The sequence below is a fragment of the Miniopterus schreibersii genome (genome assembly GCF_964146895.1).
Source record: "Miniopterus schreibersii genome assembly, chromosome: 1".
NCBI classification, from domain to species: Eukaryota; Metazoa; Chordata; class Mammalia; order Chiroptera; family Miniopteridae; genus Miniopterus; species Miniopterus schreibersii.
The window spans coordinates 28630927-28648655 of NC_138101.1; the positions used below are offsets into that span (position 1 = coordinate 28630927).

Consider the following 17729-nt stretch of genomic DNA (forward strand, 5'->3'; position numbering starts at 1 on the left):
CAGGTGACATGCTTACACCTTCCAATACAAAGTGCGTATTTGTGGTTAGGAAAGAAAGTGTGTATGTATACATATATACAAACACAGATATATTTCTATATTAATACATTTTGTTTTAATAAAGTGGTTTTAAAATGTAATGTATCAAAGCAGCAACAACTTGTTCAGCTACAGAATCATTACTTTTGCTGAGAGACCACAGGCTGATTTGTTCTTATATGGTTTATACATTCACCTGATTCTGTCTCCTGTTGCTCCTACTCAGATCACTGAACACCTTGATGCTTCAGGCAAGTTAATTTAATAATTTATATATTTCTAGAAATGAAGGCTCTTCAGCACATAGTGCTCTAAAAGATGTTTATTTTCCTTCTAAGTGAGTTTACTGATACTAGGTTATAGAAAGTATTGACTTTTATGCTGAACAAAAAAAGAAAATAAGAGACTTGAAGGATTAGGAGAGAAAGATGGAGAGAAGAATGTCATTGAAGGTACCTGAAAAGAGGACAGGGATAGGGAGGTAAAGTAAGAGTAGCCATCAGACTCAGTTTTACCAGTCCATTCTATACCAAGTCAGAAAATGGAGGTGCAGCTTAAGTTTATGTGTTAGAAGTTGTTAGCCATGTGAATCCCTTTTTTTTCACCACTCATACAGTATTAAGTAATTGGGATATCAGAATGCAGGTGTGTCCACAGGCAGCTTTTGGCCTGCATTTTGTGTGGATATTATAGAAGTTGCTTTGAAGTCCCTCTTTTTTTTTTTTAAATTTTTTTTCCACCCTAGGATATGTATTTATTGATTTTAGAGAGAGAGAAAGGGAGAGAAGCATCGATCGGTTGCCTCCTGTACGCACCCCAACCAGGAATCAGACCCACAGCCTGGGTATGTGCCCTGACCAGGAATCAAACCTGTGACCTTTCAATGTGTAGAATAATGCTCCAACCGACTGAGCCACACCAGCCAGGGCTGTCCTTCATTTCTATACGTCTTTATTAGATGAATATGCTCTTGATGTGACTGAAAAACCTAAGAACCTTTATCTACTTTCTACTGTGTAGCCATTGTGAGCCAAATATTTAAAATACATTTTTAGAATCTTAACTGTGTGCCCCAGATTTTAAGATTTTGGGTTGGATATCTGAAATGTACAAACATATTTTTAATTCTAAAAGGAAAAGAAAGCTGACTAAAATGTAAATGAGTTACAGCTCCCAGGTTTTGAAGAAAAACAGCATTGTTTTATAAAATTTCTACCCTCTAACAATTGTGAAAGCACAGAACAAGTTGGTCCCTTCGCATGATGTGTAATTATTATATACTTTGTATTCTTGTATTAGATTTAGTACTAATTTGGGAATGGCATTGTTTCCCTCTAAGTTCAACAAATATTTTGCATCTATATAAGATGCTAACGTGGGGGCTTCTGTTTTGGACTCAGGTCACATCTCTTCTTTTACAGTTTAAATCATTCCGTATGAACAGTCGAGTTGTCAATAAAAGTTGTTTCTGTTCCAATTTCAGTGATGAAGAACGATACAGGTACAGGGAATATGCAGAAAGAGGCTATGAGCGTCACAGAGCAAGTCGAGAGAAAGAAGAACGACATAGAGAAAGACGGCACAGAGAGAAAGAAGAAACCAGGCACAAGTCATCTCGAAGGTTTGTTCTTTAATAAAATATGAATCACTTTGAAGCTAAGAGAGAAATTGATTTGGCTTCAGGAAGTAAAAGACATGTCCCAATAACCAGTAGAGCATATATATTCCTAATTGGAAGATTAAGAATCTGTCGAAATGGTTCCTTACAGACTCCAACAAAGATTTTTAAATCTAACAAGACTGTGTTTAATACCATTAAACCAAAATTAGCATGGAAAATAACATATAAGACAGGCTTATTAAATTATCTTGTAAAGAGGAGGGAATTTGGCATACGAACCAGTCTTTAATAATAAACATTATTAAAGCAGTTTAATCAAAGAAAATTCAGGGCCTTGTAGTCTCGCACATGCGCACACACGCACAATTTTAATGCCTATTTGCCTAAAATCAACCCTAGAAAGTATTTGATTTAGTGCTTCAGTTTCTCATTTATAATTTGACTTTCAGAAGTATATGGGCTCTCGAAGTCTAGGATAATATTGGTGAAGATGAGCCTATACTGTAAATATAACCTCAGCATAAAAGTCACACAAAAAACTGATTACATCCGTAAATGTGTTTGGGGAAAATAATGGATTAAATTTTTTAACACCCAGCATTGAGGATTTACCTAGACAAAGTAGATTGATTTTTGTCACCACTTATATACTTATTTTTAAGAGCACACCTTTCTTTTTTTAGTAATAGTAGACGTCGCCATGAAAGTGAAGAAGGAGACAGTCACAGGAGACACAAGCACAAAAAATCTAAAAGAAGCAAAGAAGGAAAAGAAGCTGGCAGTGAGCCTGCCCCTGAACAGGAGAGCACCGAAGCTGCACCTGCAGAATAGGCATGGTATAACCTTTTGTGTATATTAGTGCCAGAAATAGATACTACAGATCTTGTTTATTTTTCTGGATAATGTTTAAGAAATTTACCTTTAATCTTCTGTTAGTATAAAAACTTTTTTCCAAAATAAAAGAGTGAATATTTCATGTTAAGTTAAAATCTTTGTTTTGTAATATTTAAAAAATGAAAAAAAATAAGATAGCAATGACTTTATATCCAAGAAAGTAATGTGAATGAGGCACTCAGCAGGGAGTTTCAGAGCTGTGTTCAGCTGTGTACGTACCAGTATCTGATGAAGGTCCCACCTTGGCCATCGTTTCCTTGAGTTAATCAAATGCTAGTCAAGAGGCTGCACTGCAGAAGGCATCAAGGGTGCCCTTAAAACCAGTCTCCTATCGTTAACACTGTGGCACTGTTGCTTAGCATATTAAAGAACTTGTACAGTTTTGATATCACAACTTTTTGATAGGTTTTCAGTGTTCTAAATTGGGTTCATGGTGAATTGAATGGGGAGCTTTTATATCTAAAATAATAATGGTATTTGGGTGGTCTCTGTGAAATAACTTGTCCTAAGTGTAGTTTCTAGCAGGCACTGGGCACTCATCACTGACACAAAATTGAATTCCCTTGTGGCCATCTACATGAGCCATGGTCAAGCTGTTTTGGTTTTTCTTGATGCTAACTATATTGTGAATAAAAAAACAAGTGAGAAGAGCTTTAGTTATTTTCTATTAAATCTAAGAAAAAACAAGTTTATAATTCTGTGAGCATTTTCAGGGTTAACCCTTAGAAGGAATTTGTCAGTCAGGGTAACAACATGGTTCTGAAAGAATTACTAGGATCTTTTAATAGTGATAATAGGAATGAATTTAGTATCACATACTTAAAGACAACTATAATTTAAAAATATTTATTTCTCATTTGGTGAAAGGAACATTTTTCAGCATTGCATTTTTAAAATACCCATAATGTACCCTTGCAGACCTCAGTATATACCAGATATTTAATTATATGATTTGAATTCATTTGAGGGCATACAAACCATTTCAGCTGTTTAAGAGCTTTTTATTAAATAGAAAAATATAAACCTAAAGTAGAGTGATACAAAATCCTCCACACTGAATTAAAACTATTAGTAATTGTTTGAGAATTGTATTTTCTGAGGTGTAATTGGCTTTCATTAGATCATACTTTTGCTGACATTAAAGTTCACATTTTTATAATGTATCCTTTAAATACAAAAATTGACAAGATAAATATATTGTTTCAACTTAACTTATTTGTGATTTTCTGTTTTTCTATGACCCATCATTCTATAAAAAAGTGCCAGGCCAAGAAACAATAGTAAGAGTGATTTTTCCTTTAAGTTCTTTCAGCATCCTTGCCAAGCAAGCATGTATCATTCCTGATGTACTTCTACCATTGACAGCAAGAAGAATATCACCACATCTAAAAAAATAAATAAAACAAGGCATGTGATTAACATTTTGATCCAGAGCAGAAGTTAATTCAAGTTTGGTGGTCCTAATTTTTGCTACATCTATCAACTTAATTACATTACTTCTCATTAAGGTTTTTTTTCTCCCCTCCTCACTTAAATTCTGCAAACTCTCTATCCACTCAGCTGCATTAGAAGGGATGCTAAATGTATAAAGCACGTTGCTATATGGGACCAAGTAAGTAATCATTTTGGATTTTTTAGAAATTGAATACTACATAAATGTGTTTAATTTCTTACCAATAAAAAAGGTATAATATATGCCTTTTTTAAAGTGGGGCCAAGCTTTTACATATATAAAACAAAATATTTGAATGCAGGTTTTTTGTTAAATTGTTATTACCTGATTCTTCCATCATTGTATGCTGGTGTTCCTTCAACAATAGATTTGATAAAAAAAGGTTTGTTCCCATTGTATTCTTCATAACCTCCTACAATGCAGAAGCCCAGACTTCCAGCTGTGTTTCTTCGTAATACAACATCTTTGCAGTTATACAGGTACCTAAAATAGAATGTAATCACTATATAAGCAGTTAGGATGAACTCAGTTAATAATTGTGATTCATCTCCCATTTCCTTTACTGACATTTTTTAGGGTAAATTGCACTGGATAGACTTCACTCAGAATTGTGTCATAGCCCATCGACCTTTGTGCTGTTACCTGGCTTTTCCTAATTGAACTTGTTTTCCATTGTTAAACACCCTTTAAAAAATGATACCATTTATTATGTTTTGTTTATATGTCTACTGGGAAAGGTAATCATAGTCACCTTTAAGATTAGCTTTAAAAAGATTTAATGCCTCAATTCATATTGCATAAAATCTTATCGGTGAACCAAATTCAGGCATACTTATGGATGTCATTTTTATTTACTTGTAGATATAATTTTTTTAAATCATTATTGATCTCAGAGGAAGGAAGGGAGAGAGAGGAACATCAGTCAGTTGACTCCCATACCTGTCCAGACCAGGGGCTGAACCCACAATCTGGGTATGTACCCTGACTGGGAATTGAACCCGCCACCTTCTGGTATACAGGACAACACTCCAACCAACTGGGCGATAGCATCCAGGGTGTGTAGATATTTTTAATGAAGGCAAAATTCTTTGAATAAGTGATTAATCTGAGTGAAAAATTTTTTTTAAACAATCCTAATTAATGCATTTGTTGAAATTTTGATTTTTGAAAAATATTAGTTTATATGTAATTAGTTTATATGTAGTTCTACATGTTTATAAAGGGTATAGGGACACACATGGCATAAAGTGAATGGAAATTGTACATTTAAAGATAAGGATAATTCATATTGTAGGAGAGAAAACTGGCAGTAAATGGAATAGCAGGTTATAAAAGGAATGGGAGGAGACCACAGGTCTTCAGTAAATGAGTAGAATCAGCTAAAATGGAAATATAGATTGAAGAAACTATTTGTTTTACTATTTAGTGGTAGTCGGATCAGTGTTAACATAGGTGCAGGCTAAGTGCAGGCTTTGTTACAGTTAGGATAGCGATTGTATGTCAGGAGCTGGAATTGACTCTAAAATCCCCCAGTCCAGAAACTGGTTTGAAAGAAAATTAAGTTTCATGTTGACAGAAAAGTCAAGATACTGTTTTGTTTATAAGCTGTACCTTAAAATATTAACTGCTTTTTGAAAAACCAATAAAAAGTCTGTTGTGAAATGTTTTGTTAAGTGACAATGTTGGTCAATAACATTTGTTAAACTAAATTTGTGAGCTTTTTTCCTATTCTGAATTCATTCAAAGCCTAATTGAAGATTTCGCGAAGTATAAGGAATAGCAAGGAGTTTGGTAATTTTTCCAAATAAGAAAATTACGGTTACCTCAAAAATAAACTCTGTTGAAAGGAGCTGATAAGTATGGTGAAGTCTTCGGTTGCTACGTATTTTTTCTTTCACTGGCTGTTCTTCAAGGGTTCCCCTTTCCAGCCCACTTTTCAGTGGACCTCAATATTTCACTGAGCCCCTACATTACCAAAGTGTGGTTCTCAAATTATGTGCCTTTTAGGGTCTGGAAGTAAAAATTATTTTTATCATAATAGCAAGATGATATTTGCCTTTTCACTCATTTTCTTATGAGTGTACAGTGGCATTTTTCCAGAGAATACATGATAGGTGATCTGGCAACAGATAGGATACAGAAGTAGGTAAGAGAGTCCAGTTTTCTCCTTATATTAAGCCAAACATTAAAGAGGTTGCAAAAAATATACAATGCCAGTCTAATTTTTTAAAATACTGCTTTTCTCATAAAAGATGTTACGTTAACATATGATGGGGTTTATTATTTTAAATAAGTAAAAAATTCTTCAGATTAATTCACAAGATGAATATCATTAGATATAACCTATATAAACAAACGTTCTTTGGGGTCATCAGTACTTTGTAAATGTGTATAAGGGTCTTGAGACAAAAACTTTGGGAGTTTCTGCTCTAGACATGTTTATCAAACTTGGAAGTCTCGCTCATATCTCAAACTCAACATGTTCGAAACAGGTCATATCTCCTCATTCTCCCTTATGGGGGCAGAGTGATCTCAGTGGTCACCCTTACCTCTTATGCCTCAAAGTTATGCCTGATTGCATAACTTGGTGGTGTCTTCCTATTCAGGCTCTGGACTCAGCCATGAGAGCATCAATGGGATTTTTGCCCCAACCAGCCAAATCGTAGATGCATAAGCATTGCCAGCCAAGATCAGCAAAGCCACCTTAGTGACCCAGAGAGGTCTGCTCAGTAAGCCAGCCAAGACCAACCTAGCCTAGCCCAAATCATCTGAGCCCCACAGGCTCGTGAGATAAATACATATATGTGGTTACTTGCTGCTGAGGTTATGCAGCTGGTTGTGTAGCATGACTGAAAATGCATAATTGATATTCCTACTCCTATTTTAGTTGTATCTACCCTCTGCTTTTAAAAAGTTACTAAATAAGCAACTAGGAGATTTGAAAATAGAAATGCAAACTCCATCTTCAATGAGAGAGAACTTCCAAAGGCAGTGAAGTCAAAGGAAGCATGGGAGAGGGAATGGCCTCAACTGGAGAGTACAATCCGAGCCGGTAGAGCCCTGGGGGCCATAGTGAGTGGTCCACTGATAGGCAAAACACCCATTCCACATGGGAACACCAGAAACAGGCAGGCAGGCTGTTAGCAGGGTATCCCTGGGCCCTTGGTGATGGAGAAGAAGGGCGTAAGTGAAGTAATAACCCACACAGACAACCCCTGTGGACAGGAAGCAGCCTGTCAGTGTGGTAGGACAGAGATGGGCTCTGGAAGGGACCCTGCAAGCCTGATCTTGGGTGGTTTGGGAGAAGTAAAGAAACCCTGCCACCTGGAATATAAGCCTCCAGCAAACAGCTCCTCCAGGAAACATTTACCTAACTCAACGATTAAAAAAGAATCAGCACAGACACACTACAAAAGTGGAAAAGTAACAGTAATAACAGTAACAGACAACCACTCACCAGAAAAATGTTGCCATAGAAATGAAATGCTGCTGTAGAAAATGCAGTTTCAACAACATATTACTGTGAATTTAAAGCACTTCTGAAATACTCTATAAATAGATCAATGCAGAGATACAAGATTCCAAGGAAGATATGAGAATAAATGAACTGACAGAAGAAAGAAGTGGAAGAGAAATAGAAAAAGTGGCTACAAAAACAAAGATACTACTGAAAACAGCAAGGGATATGAAGGACAGATTAAAATAAGCAAAGAAAACAATGGAAACGGAACTCGAGAGAAATAGGAAGATGTGGAACACAACAAAAAGAACCCAAATAAGTTATTTTGAACATTAAGTGAAAAGACCACGCCACACGGAGATGGAAAGAAATGAGATCACACTGCTCTGCACCGCAATTCAATGCTAGTTCACAGTGATGCGATGCCTACAAAGTCAGAGTGTGACCCGAGAATACAGCCAGGCAAACGCACACGGCTGTACAGACGGACCTTAATTGAGCCAGTTCTTGTTGGTAGTGGGTGCTATCCCTACATTCCTTATGAATTCTTACTGTGGCATTGTTTGTGATATGTACTGATAGGAAATGATACCCAAGGTATATTAGACATTTTAAAAAGTCATTGGTACGTAATAGTGTGTATGCTACTACTGTGTGTGTGTGTACAGATATACATAAGCCAGGGGTCAGCAAACTAGCTCAGCCCGCCACCTCTTTTTGCAAGTAAATAACCACGCCCATTCATTTAGGTTTTGTCTATGGCTACTTTCATGCCACCACAGCAGGACTGAATAGTTGCAACAGAGAAGTATGACCCACAAAGCCTAAACTCTGACCCTTTTCAGAAAAAGTTTGCCATCCCCTGACATAGATACCCCCTGGAAAAATACATAAGGAGCTGGTGACAGAGATGACCTCTGTTGAGCAGATCTGAGGGGATTGGGGTGGGAGACTCCACCTGTCCCTCTCTTTATACCCTTTAGTGCCCTTTGAATTTTGTCCTGTGCTTATTAAGTTACTGCTAGGAGAGGAGATGGCTGACTGGAAACCAATGGTGTCTTTGCCGACACTATTTCACAATGCTCTTCTCTTCTTTTAAAGGAAATGAGCAAAATCCAGATGATTTTTCTGGTAAGAGGTGCTTACCCACAACCAACTGACAAAAGAGGGAAAGAAAGCCATTCACTTGTATTTGGAGTAAAAAGCTACTCAATTTTGTTCTCTTTCACATGAACCTTGGTTACATAACAAAATAGCTTTGGAGCACAAAAAATAGAAAATGACCTATATTAGACTGCGGTTTCAAAACAAGTTTTTTTTAACAAGAAAAGTAATACTCTCTTCCACCTAGGCTCAGTTCTAAAATGTTTGAAGATTTTTAAACTGCCTCAATGCTCAGTTTTCAGCTATTTAAAAATGTACTCATTTAAAATTTGTACTCATTTACTGAAGGTTCAAGAAGGAATCTAGGACAGTTTATATTTGAGTCAGAGATGTTTTTTTAAATCTCATTTAAAATTTTTTAAAGAATGAGACTGACCTATCTCCACCCTCAAGAAAAATATACTAAAACCAAACATCCTGCTCTCATTCATTTAATCCTAGCCAGCATATCATCTTCAGTGACTCCAATATTTAACATTTAAATCATGCCTTTGGAATTAGTAAGGGTCTTATGAAGGCCAACAACTTATGCTCTGATGCAGATGAGCAAAACCCAGTTTATCTGTGCCCTGAATATTTAATTTTTGTATACAGCCATTTAGCAAGGCTACCCCCAGAACCCTTTCCTGAAGTGTCTATGTGAGACAATTAAATGGAGTTACTGTAAGACAGATCTCAGATGACAACCCAGCTGCTTCCTGCAGTTACATACAAGAACCTCACGAGTAGGAACCAGGGGGAGAAGATGAGAGATGCGTTCTCAACACAAACTGGGTGAAGGCAAAGTGTCCTGCGGTGCTTTAGGTTTAGCCAGGGCCGCCTGAAAGCTAGAGGTGAAACCACAGCCGGGAGTCATCCTTCGTGCAAGATCCTAGGGCTGTGCCACTAGCAAATTAGGGAACGGTGAGCGTGCTGTGCTCCAGGGTGCGTGGACACCCCGGGTTTCAGCCTCTTGTCCCTATCACCTGAGCTCCCTGCTGCATGAACAACTGAAAACTGCGGCAGACCTGTGAGCGCCTCATGGTGAATGCCTAGTACTGTTCCCACATCCAGGCTCTTGTCCCTGCCCTGTGACTTCTGCATGCATTTTCAGTTACAATTACTTCGAACAGTCTCACGAATCCTGGGGTTCATTAAGATGCTGGTGCCATGAGTCAGCCCAAGAGAGTGGAAAAGTGGTCTTAGAAATACAGTTGTTTCCTCCCACACCTCCCCAAGGATGTCACATTGGGACTCACCGTGGTAATTCCAGCCACATGACCCAGGAGGGGGACCAGTCACCGGGTGGGGCCGTGCTGTGGCTGGAGTCCAGGGCTGCTAGGCGGCTGCATTCTTCCTGGGACTCGCATTGTCTGACTTCCAAAGCTTTAAGGACCATTGAGGAGGATGTGCTTTTCAATAACGCAACAGCCTTGCTGCGGCTCACCTCTGTTAGTTCAATCCCATTCACATTCAACAAAATGTCACCTAATGGGCAGAGAAGCAAAAGCCACCCTTAGTGGGAGTGCAAATAGGACCTTCTATGTAAAGCGCAAAGGGGCAGGGACTGACTGGGTGCCAGGGAGCAGTGAGGGCGAGGGGCATGCCATTAGCCTCATTTCCATGAGGCCGGATTCTCCGTAACAAATGGGGAGCTGTGTGCGTTCTCCAAGGCACTGGCAGGTCATGTTTGGAGGTTTCTAAAGCATACCGTTGGTATTTCGCTCTTGCCTTTTTTCTTTAGTTGGACATTTTATTTTTAAATTTATCTTTATTGTTGAAAGTATTATAGATGTCCTCTTTTTACCCCCGTTGACCCCTTCTTCCCTGCACCTACGCCACTCCCCTGCCTTCCCCACACTATAGTCTGTGTCCAAGGATCATGCATATATGCATACGAGTTCTTTGGTTAATCTCTTCCCACCCCCACCCACCCCCTTCCCTCTGAGATTTGCCTTTAAAAAAAAAGGGAGGAAGAGATTTGCCATTTAATCAAAGAAAATCTACATTTTCTACTTTTTTGTTTCCTGTTTTTCGCACAAAGGGAGAGCACTTGGCAAAAGGGTGTGGTAGGCACCTAATAAACAGGGTTTGAATGAATGAATATGAAACTATCCCCAAGAGTATCTGGCAGAGGAGTCTATAGCAGTTAAGAAAAATGGGTCCTGGAACTGTGTTCTTAAAGAGGTGGAAAGGAGAGTTCACATTCTATTCATCGCAAAGGTGCTAAGAACTACCATTGGTTAAGCACCTACTATGTGCTAGACGTTTCTGTGCATCATATCATATAATCTGCTCATGTTCTCTCACAGGTCACTTCTTGGTTGGCCCTATCATTCTCCACCCGGGGCCTTGGGTGAGAAAGGAAAGCAAGAGAAACTGAAATGCCCCCTCCCCTGCCTCCGCCTCTGTTTCTTTATCTCCTGTTTTCTGCCTCCTTGGAATAGCCTTTTTTATACAGAAGAGCCACAGCAAGAGTCAAAAATAGGGGGAGGGAGGTGGGAAGGGGCTTGAATCCTTCCTGACCCCAAAGGAAACACTGTTCGGTTGGCTGGCTGGACCCCTTCATGTGCCACCCACCTCTGGCTCCATGGACCGAGCAGCCCTACTTCAGAAACGTCACTCTCCTTTGGATCTGAATCGTTACGTGAGATAATTGCTCAGCCGGCCGGGTCGCCCCCTCATGTGAACTGACAGTGTTACTAAGGACACACTCCTGACACCTGCATCTCGGGGGTCCAGGACCGGGAAGATGAGGGGAACGGAGCGCTTTCGCCCGGTGGGCAAGCACCTGGGGCACGGCGCTTGCACTTTTCATTCAAAGTCTGTCCAATTGCTTGTCCTGTCCACCCCATAAAATGGAACAATTCGTGAATAGGTGCAGGACCGGATCAATCCAGCAAAGAATCACTTAGAATAAATGGAACAAAATTATGCCATTTAATCGAGGCAATTCGTCCATAACCGTAGCATGTTTTTATTCTTGGCATATTTGCGGCACTTGCTTTACTAGCAGGCAGGGAGGCGCCGCATCGACCCGCATGACGCAGAGGGTGGAAACCCAGTCCCGCAGCTACACTCAAGCGAGTCATGGTCACTGGGTGACAGCTGACCTGCCGGTCACCTCGCGCTCGCCTGTTAAGTCTGCAGAGAGTTACCTGCCCCAGCAAGCTGCTCATTCCTTTCCCCGCTCTGCCCAGGCCCCTAAGTCCCTTCCTTGTTACCTGTTTTTATTCTGCCATCTCTGCTTATGACCCCGCCGGGCTCCACACTGATGACGTATATGGGCAAGTCCCACTCGCTGTGTGACGCTCCCCCGGAGACGGTCATGCCGAGGGACTCGCTGGGGTCCTTTCGGACACTAACCACCTTCTCGTGACAAGTGACCGCAGGAGGGAGGCGCTGAAGGCACAGACAGGAAACAAACATGGGTTTACATTTCCTACACACAGAAACGACCAGAATTGCATAGATGTGTGATGGTGGCGGTTGGTCCCAGAGAAAGAGACACATGGAGCCCTGGCCTCGCCCCAAGTGCTGCAGGCTCCCTCGGGAAGCCCATATTTCAAACAGGACGGGCGAGAAGGGGGGACTGGCCGACGCCTCGGGAGAAACAGCAAGCATACGAGGAGAACTGGACCAGAGTTTTTCAGGTGATTCATTCATTCCTGATAGTGAATCATTTCATAAAACTTGTACCATTCATGAATATTAGGATTTTTTTCAAAGTATAAAGAGTAATCATATTTTAATTAAATAGTAACAGACGTTTATGCAGGTAATCAATTGACATTCTCAAAGAAAATGGATTTCATATATATCATGACTCTAAAAATTCACCACTATCTAGGTTCCCCCCAATTAGCATCTTTACTCTTTAGCATTTCTAAATAATGTGCAGTTGTACTTTTTCATTTTATTACATAAAAATATATAAAATACAAAAATATAGTATACACATTGTATAGGACACACTGTGGGTCAACTTTTGAAAAGCAAATTAAGAACTTATTTTGATTCAACAGCACTAGACGAAAAACATGCAAAGCTATATGCAGCATTATTTGGAAGCAATAATACAAAGAAAGTGAAGGGCACTGTTTATCAATGAATACATACCATTGTGTACTTTTCCGGAAATGTATTCCCCTCCCTGCTGGTGCAGTGACCTAGGGGACTAAGACCATGGGCATATGCACTGCAAATATTTATAACACTTGATCAAACCTCAAGTCTCTGGCTCAAAACATAGCTACAGTGGTACCTAAGGAAAGAAAATTTAAAACCACATCTGACCAAAAAAAAAAAAAAATACAGAAAAAAGTGTAAGTGGACTACATTTTTTTTTAAAGAGAAAAATGAGAATTTGTATTACTATTTGCATTTTCATAAAGAAACTGGAAGAAAAATTGGTTTCCTGGGGGTAGGTGGAACTGTACACATCAGGGAAGGTGAGAGACTTCCTAATATATCCTTTCCATTTGAACCTTGTATGTTTATTACCTATTCAACAAGTCAAATGAATTATAATTAAGCAAACTTCTAGAAGTCTGGTAGTTGACATCATATAGAACTATTTTCCTGCAAGCACAGGGTCAATTTTAAATGCTTCACTATGAAGCAAGGATAAGCCTAGTTTTTGTGCATTTATTATCTCATGATTTCCTCTGGTTTCAAGTTAGCCACGTCTGTTTTAATGGCCCCTTTTAATACAATAATGGCCTATTACGGTATCCCTGGCACTGAACATAACATTTAGCACACTGGAGATGGTAAGTACATGTTTGTTGAATAAATGGATGGATACATTGCAAATTGCCACTAATTGTTTTTGGTAGTAATAGAATAAATCCAAAATTATGAATAATTATAGCAAGGTATATGTTACAATTAGTACTTGTAAGGTCTGGGTTGTTTTTAGAACAACCTTGAAGATCATGGTTATCAGATGAGGGTTATAAAAATAAAATGGGGCTTTCTTTAGAGAAAAGTTTCAAAATAAAACAAATAAGCGATAGGGCACTTGGGCTGAGGCCAAAGAGTAGACTTAAAGGGGCTCTCATGATCCATTCTTGGCACATGACCTCTCCCTTCTGTAAAGCAATTAGAGGGGGGATGTCCCGTCCTTTAATCACAAACACCCCTCTGAAGAACCCCACTTGGAGATGCAGGCATTTAGTTCTAAACCCAGGGACGCCCGCTGGCGGCCCTGTCGCTTCAGCTCGCTCCTGGGGACACTCATCAGGCATTTACTCCCGAAGCGCGCAGAGAAGGGCTTCCCTGGGGCTGCATTGGGCTTCACTGCATTTGTGGGACGGGTGTTGTGAGGGTAGTTGATCAGTCTCCCGAGGCGATGCCTAAAACACAGCCTGGAATATTCTGGGAAACAAGTATATCGCACACACACATTTCACACACACTATCTTGTCTTTGAACAGCTGCCTAATGCTTATATTCCCCGCTGATGACAGCTGTTTGCGGGCTTCTGCAAATTAAACGGGGACACTGCGAACATCTTAGACTCACGTGTCCTGTGCACTTGTGTAACTATTTCTTTAGGCGAATGTCCTAGAATTACAATGTCTAAATCAAAGAGCCTAAACATTTTACATTTTGATGGATATTGATAAATTATCTTTGAAATGGTTCTATCATTTATAGTCTCACCAATACATTGTGAAAATTCTAATTTCTCACAATTCGGCCAATACTGGGTTTCATCAATACTTACAATATTTTCCACATGAAAACAAAGATTCTAATAATTTAATTGCCTTTCTTTGTAATAGGTTTGAACATCTTTCATTGTTATTTGGGTTTCTAGCAGTAATTACCTTATGAATTGTGGTAATATAACCACTTGGGCTCCCTCTAACTTCATCTATGAAATGGGTAAAAATGCCCACATACAGTAAACTTGTGGCTAAAAGAGATGTAACCGAATAGAAGATAGGACTTTTTGGTAAAAAAAAAAAAAAAAAGTTACAAAATTCATTCGAAAGTAGTAAAATTACATATCTTATGAAATATTCCAGAAGTTACACTGGCTCCTCTCCTGCCAGTCCAGTAGATAGGAATTGGTGAGAATTTAATATTTTGTTCTGAATAAATAGTGCTTGAATAATGTAAAGTTTGGCCAGCTACACCTTTAGGAAAAGGAAGGAATATATGTTTCCTACTTAGGTCAGGGCAGGCAAACCAAGACTCAACATTTTTAAAAATTGGATCAGTGAAACACAGATGTCAGGAGGCAAATTGGGACCTGGGACCCAGGATGTCTGGACTCTAAATCCATGCTCTCCCCATTATACCATTTTGCTTTTAGAGGTAATACTGAATCACATGATCTAAATTATCAATTTTCTGGTATCTGTCAGAAAAACACATGAAAGAACTAATCACCCAATTTTTCCAGAAAGAATTTAACTAGTTCATTGACTAGAGAACTCAAGCCAAATCCAATTGTGTCAAATAAAACACATGACATATACGATTTGAGTGTGGAAAGCTGTCTTCCTGACGGCGGAGGGGTGTTACATCTATGTTTTTAGATGCAAGTTCCTGGAGAGCAGAACCTTCTTTCACCTCCCCAGTGCTTCCCAAAAAGACTTTCTGCACTGAGCAACATGTTTCATGGAGCAGCCAGGGCTCAAGAGACATGGCTGGACTACCCCAGAGAAGAAATGTGTCTGCGCGTCCATGTGTCCTGTGTCTCCCACAGCACCTGCCTTCCCCACAAGAGAGGCACCCCCGTGTTCATGGAAAGACCCAAGTGCCCCCAAGAACCCTCCGTACCCAGACTTGCCTAACTTTGGTTGGGGAGAGGAGAGTTCAATACCAGAGATGATCTTTTCCACCTGTTTCCTCCCTATGCTCCTTCCCTACTTGGGAGACTTCGGGAAGCTCCCTAATGTTTAAAACATGATTTATTATGAAAAAATTTACCAAGATTAAAACTTATCGGGGGCACCTGTGTACTTATCACTCAGCTATAAACATGCATGATAGAATATTTGCTTTTGATTTTTAAAGAACATTTTAGACATATAAAAAAAATATAAAGATGAACATAGCCTGCCCATCTGCCTTACAACCCGGTGTCAGACATACATGTCCATGTGCAGCTGAAGCCCCTCCCTGGTTTCTCTCTGGTCACATTCCCTTTCCTCCCCACAGAGGTGCCACACTCCTAACCTCAGTGCCCATTACTCTTTAACTTCTCAACTCGCTAAAAACTTTTCTGTCCCACAAATCTTGGTTTGCCTTCATTGATATTTCTCTGAGTAACTTAACTTCCTACGTTCAAAAAGCCACGTTGTTTCCTAAACAAAATACAGCTTTAGTAGGATCACAAAAAACTAAATCATCAAAGAGCCATCTATGTCTTAGTTTCATTTTAAATATGCCACTTTTAGTGTGTGAGAAAGAGCATTTCAGAAGGCAGAGAGAGCTGTAAATTAAAATGAAAATAATTACAATTTCTACTGGGCCAGTTTGTTACGTATGTTTTCCGGGAATTGAACATATGAGAGAGGGTTGCGACAAAAATTTGATCAGACCCTCCTGGCTCTTTCCATGATTCATTATGGTTGGGTGGAAGGGCTTATAAAACCGCAGTGCTGGTGGAAGCTTCATTCTCAGTGGTTCAGTGAGCTAGGATATAATATGGTCTAGTTAATTCAACTATAATTAGTTAATTAGATTAAAGCTTTAATTAAGAGAATAAACTAGTTTTCTATTAATTAATAGCATTAGTTTAATTTAAACACACTAATGGTATTTACTAGTGAAAAGACACCAGAGAGTCCTTCATAAAATGTTTTAGCAGGAGGTACTTGGTCTGTTGAGACTGTTTATTGTAAATAAACCTGGAATTGATGGATTTATGGGGCATGGCTGGCTGGCTGGCAAAAGGGGAGGGGGTGTAACCTTGTAGGCTGTATAATTAACAGCATACAAAGCAGAGATGTTCCAAAATCAAAATGCTGAATATTGTTTCTACATACATTGCTCAAAAATTCAAACTGGTGAGTTATTGCAAACTGAAACATAGCCTCACGTGGTATGTCGGCATTCCCTAATTTGATGCAAGAAGAATGAACTATCTATAAGATTTGTTGTTGTTGTTGTTACAAGTGATTTAATGAAACCAGATCCCAGAAGAAATGACAGCTAGAAACTTGTCACCATCACAACAGGATGCCAAGCCAAGGCTATAGGACTCAACTTGGTCCAAGCAAGGTTTGTGTTGCTGAGACTCCCGTCCTAATGGAGAGGTTATGGCTGGGCCTCTAATACTGGCCACAGACAGAAACAGAAATTCGCCTGAGTCACCTCATTTAAAGAGGACCCGCACATTGCTGACCTGAAGGATGTATTCTGCCTATAGATACATGTGCTTTATCCACAGTTTTTGAAAATGTTTCTGGATTTGAATTCCATAAGATAGAACATGTGTTCTTTGGTTTGCCCAACCCCCCCCCCAATGTTTCATTTATTTCAAGTGTTTATATTATTTTTTCTGTGTCCTTCTGCAAAAACAAACATCCTAAAAATAGCAGGGGAATTGTTCGTTTTCAGGCAGACTGGGAACCTCAAAATCCAGAAGCCAAGCAAACCTTTTGCTTCATTTCAAAGTGAATGAAAAACAGTCCTTAAACAAAATGACTTGAAATAACATGACATCTATTTGGCTTAGACTAGAAATTATGAGGTCTGCAAGATTGGGTTTCAAAACTCTCCTGTACCTTCCTCTCTCCTGCTTAGATGGGAGACACCTGCTATCCCACCAGGTCTTGAAGATGGGACTTTGGGCTTTTATTTTGTACAAGACATAGTGTTTAAGTGATGAAGTCCAGAGATGACACTTAGAAAGTTAAAGTGTGCAGCCTTCCCGAAAAATAGCTCCCCGCAGAAGCAGTGGACATACCCTGCTGGGCCTCACCTTGGAGTTGCTGCCCCTGTCCCCTAGCCCTGGGGACCGGCTGCCGTTGCCGCTCCAGTCGGCTTCCTGAAAGATGTCAGGACTCTGCTGACGGGCCTGGCGGGACACGACGAGGTGAATGCGCCTTTCACTAGCCTGGGTGATAAGACACAGGCGTTAGCCACTCAGCTTCCAC

The 17729-nt window shown here is 39.6% G+C and overlaps 2 protein-coding genes across 10 annotated transcripts in view; one reads left to right on the plus strand and one right to left on the minus strand.

Moving 5' to 3' along the window:
- The window catches only part of FIP1L1 (factor interacting with PAPOLA and CPSF1), a 75048-nt gene extending 72399 nt beyond the window's left edge, over positions 1 to 2649 (plus strand). For all 8 annotated transcript variants that reach the window (XM_081154740.1, XM_081154741.1, XM_081154735.1 and 5 more), the window contains 2 exons: positions 1523 to 1660; positions 2344 to 2649. In XM_081154740.1, coding sequence (XP_081010866.1) covers positions 1523 to 1660; positions 2344 to 2491 — 286 coding nt within the window. In that variant the 3' untranslated portion in view covers positions 2492 to 2649. The remainder of the gene's footprint in view (positions 1 to 1522; positions 1661 to 2343) is intronic.
- The window catches only part of LNX1 (ligand of numb-protein X 1), a 103132-nt gene continuing 87054 nt past the window's right edge, over positions 1652 to 17729 (minus strand). Inside the window, exons 6-10 of one of the 2 annotated variants that reach the window (XM_081154717.1) lie at positions 17555 to 17689; positions 11835 to 12012; positions 9870 to 10098; positions 4332 to 4490; positions 1652 to 3939 (exon numbers count right to left, since the gene is read on the minus strand). In XM_081154717.1, coding sequence (XP_081010843.1) covers positions 3804 to 3939; positions 4332 to 4490; positions 9870 to 10098; positions 11835 to 12012; positions 17555 to 17689 — 837 coding nt within the window. In that variant the 3' untranslated portion in view covers positions 1652 to 3803. The remainder of the gene's footprint in view (positions 3940 to 4331; positions 4491 to 9869; positions 10099 to 11834; positions 12013 to 17554; positions 17690 to 17729) is intronic. The other variant, XM_081154716.1, reaches the window with a different exon arrangement.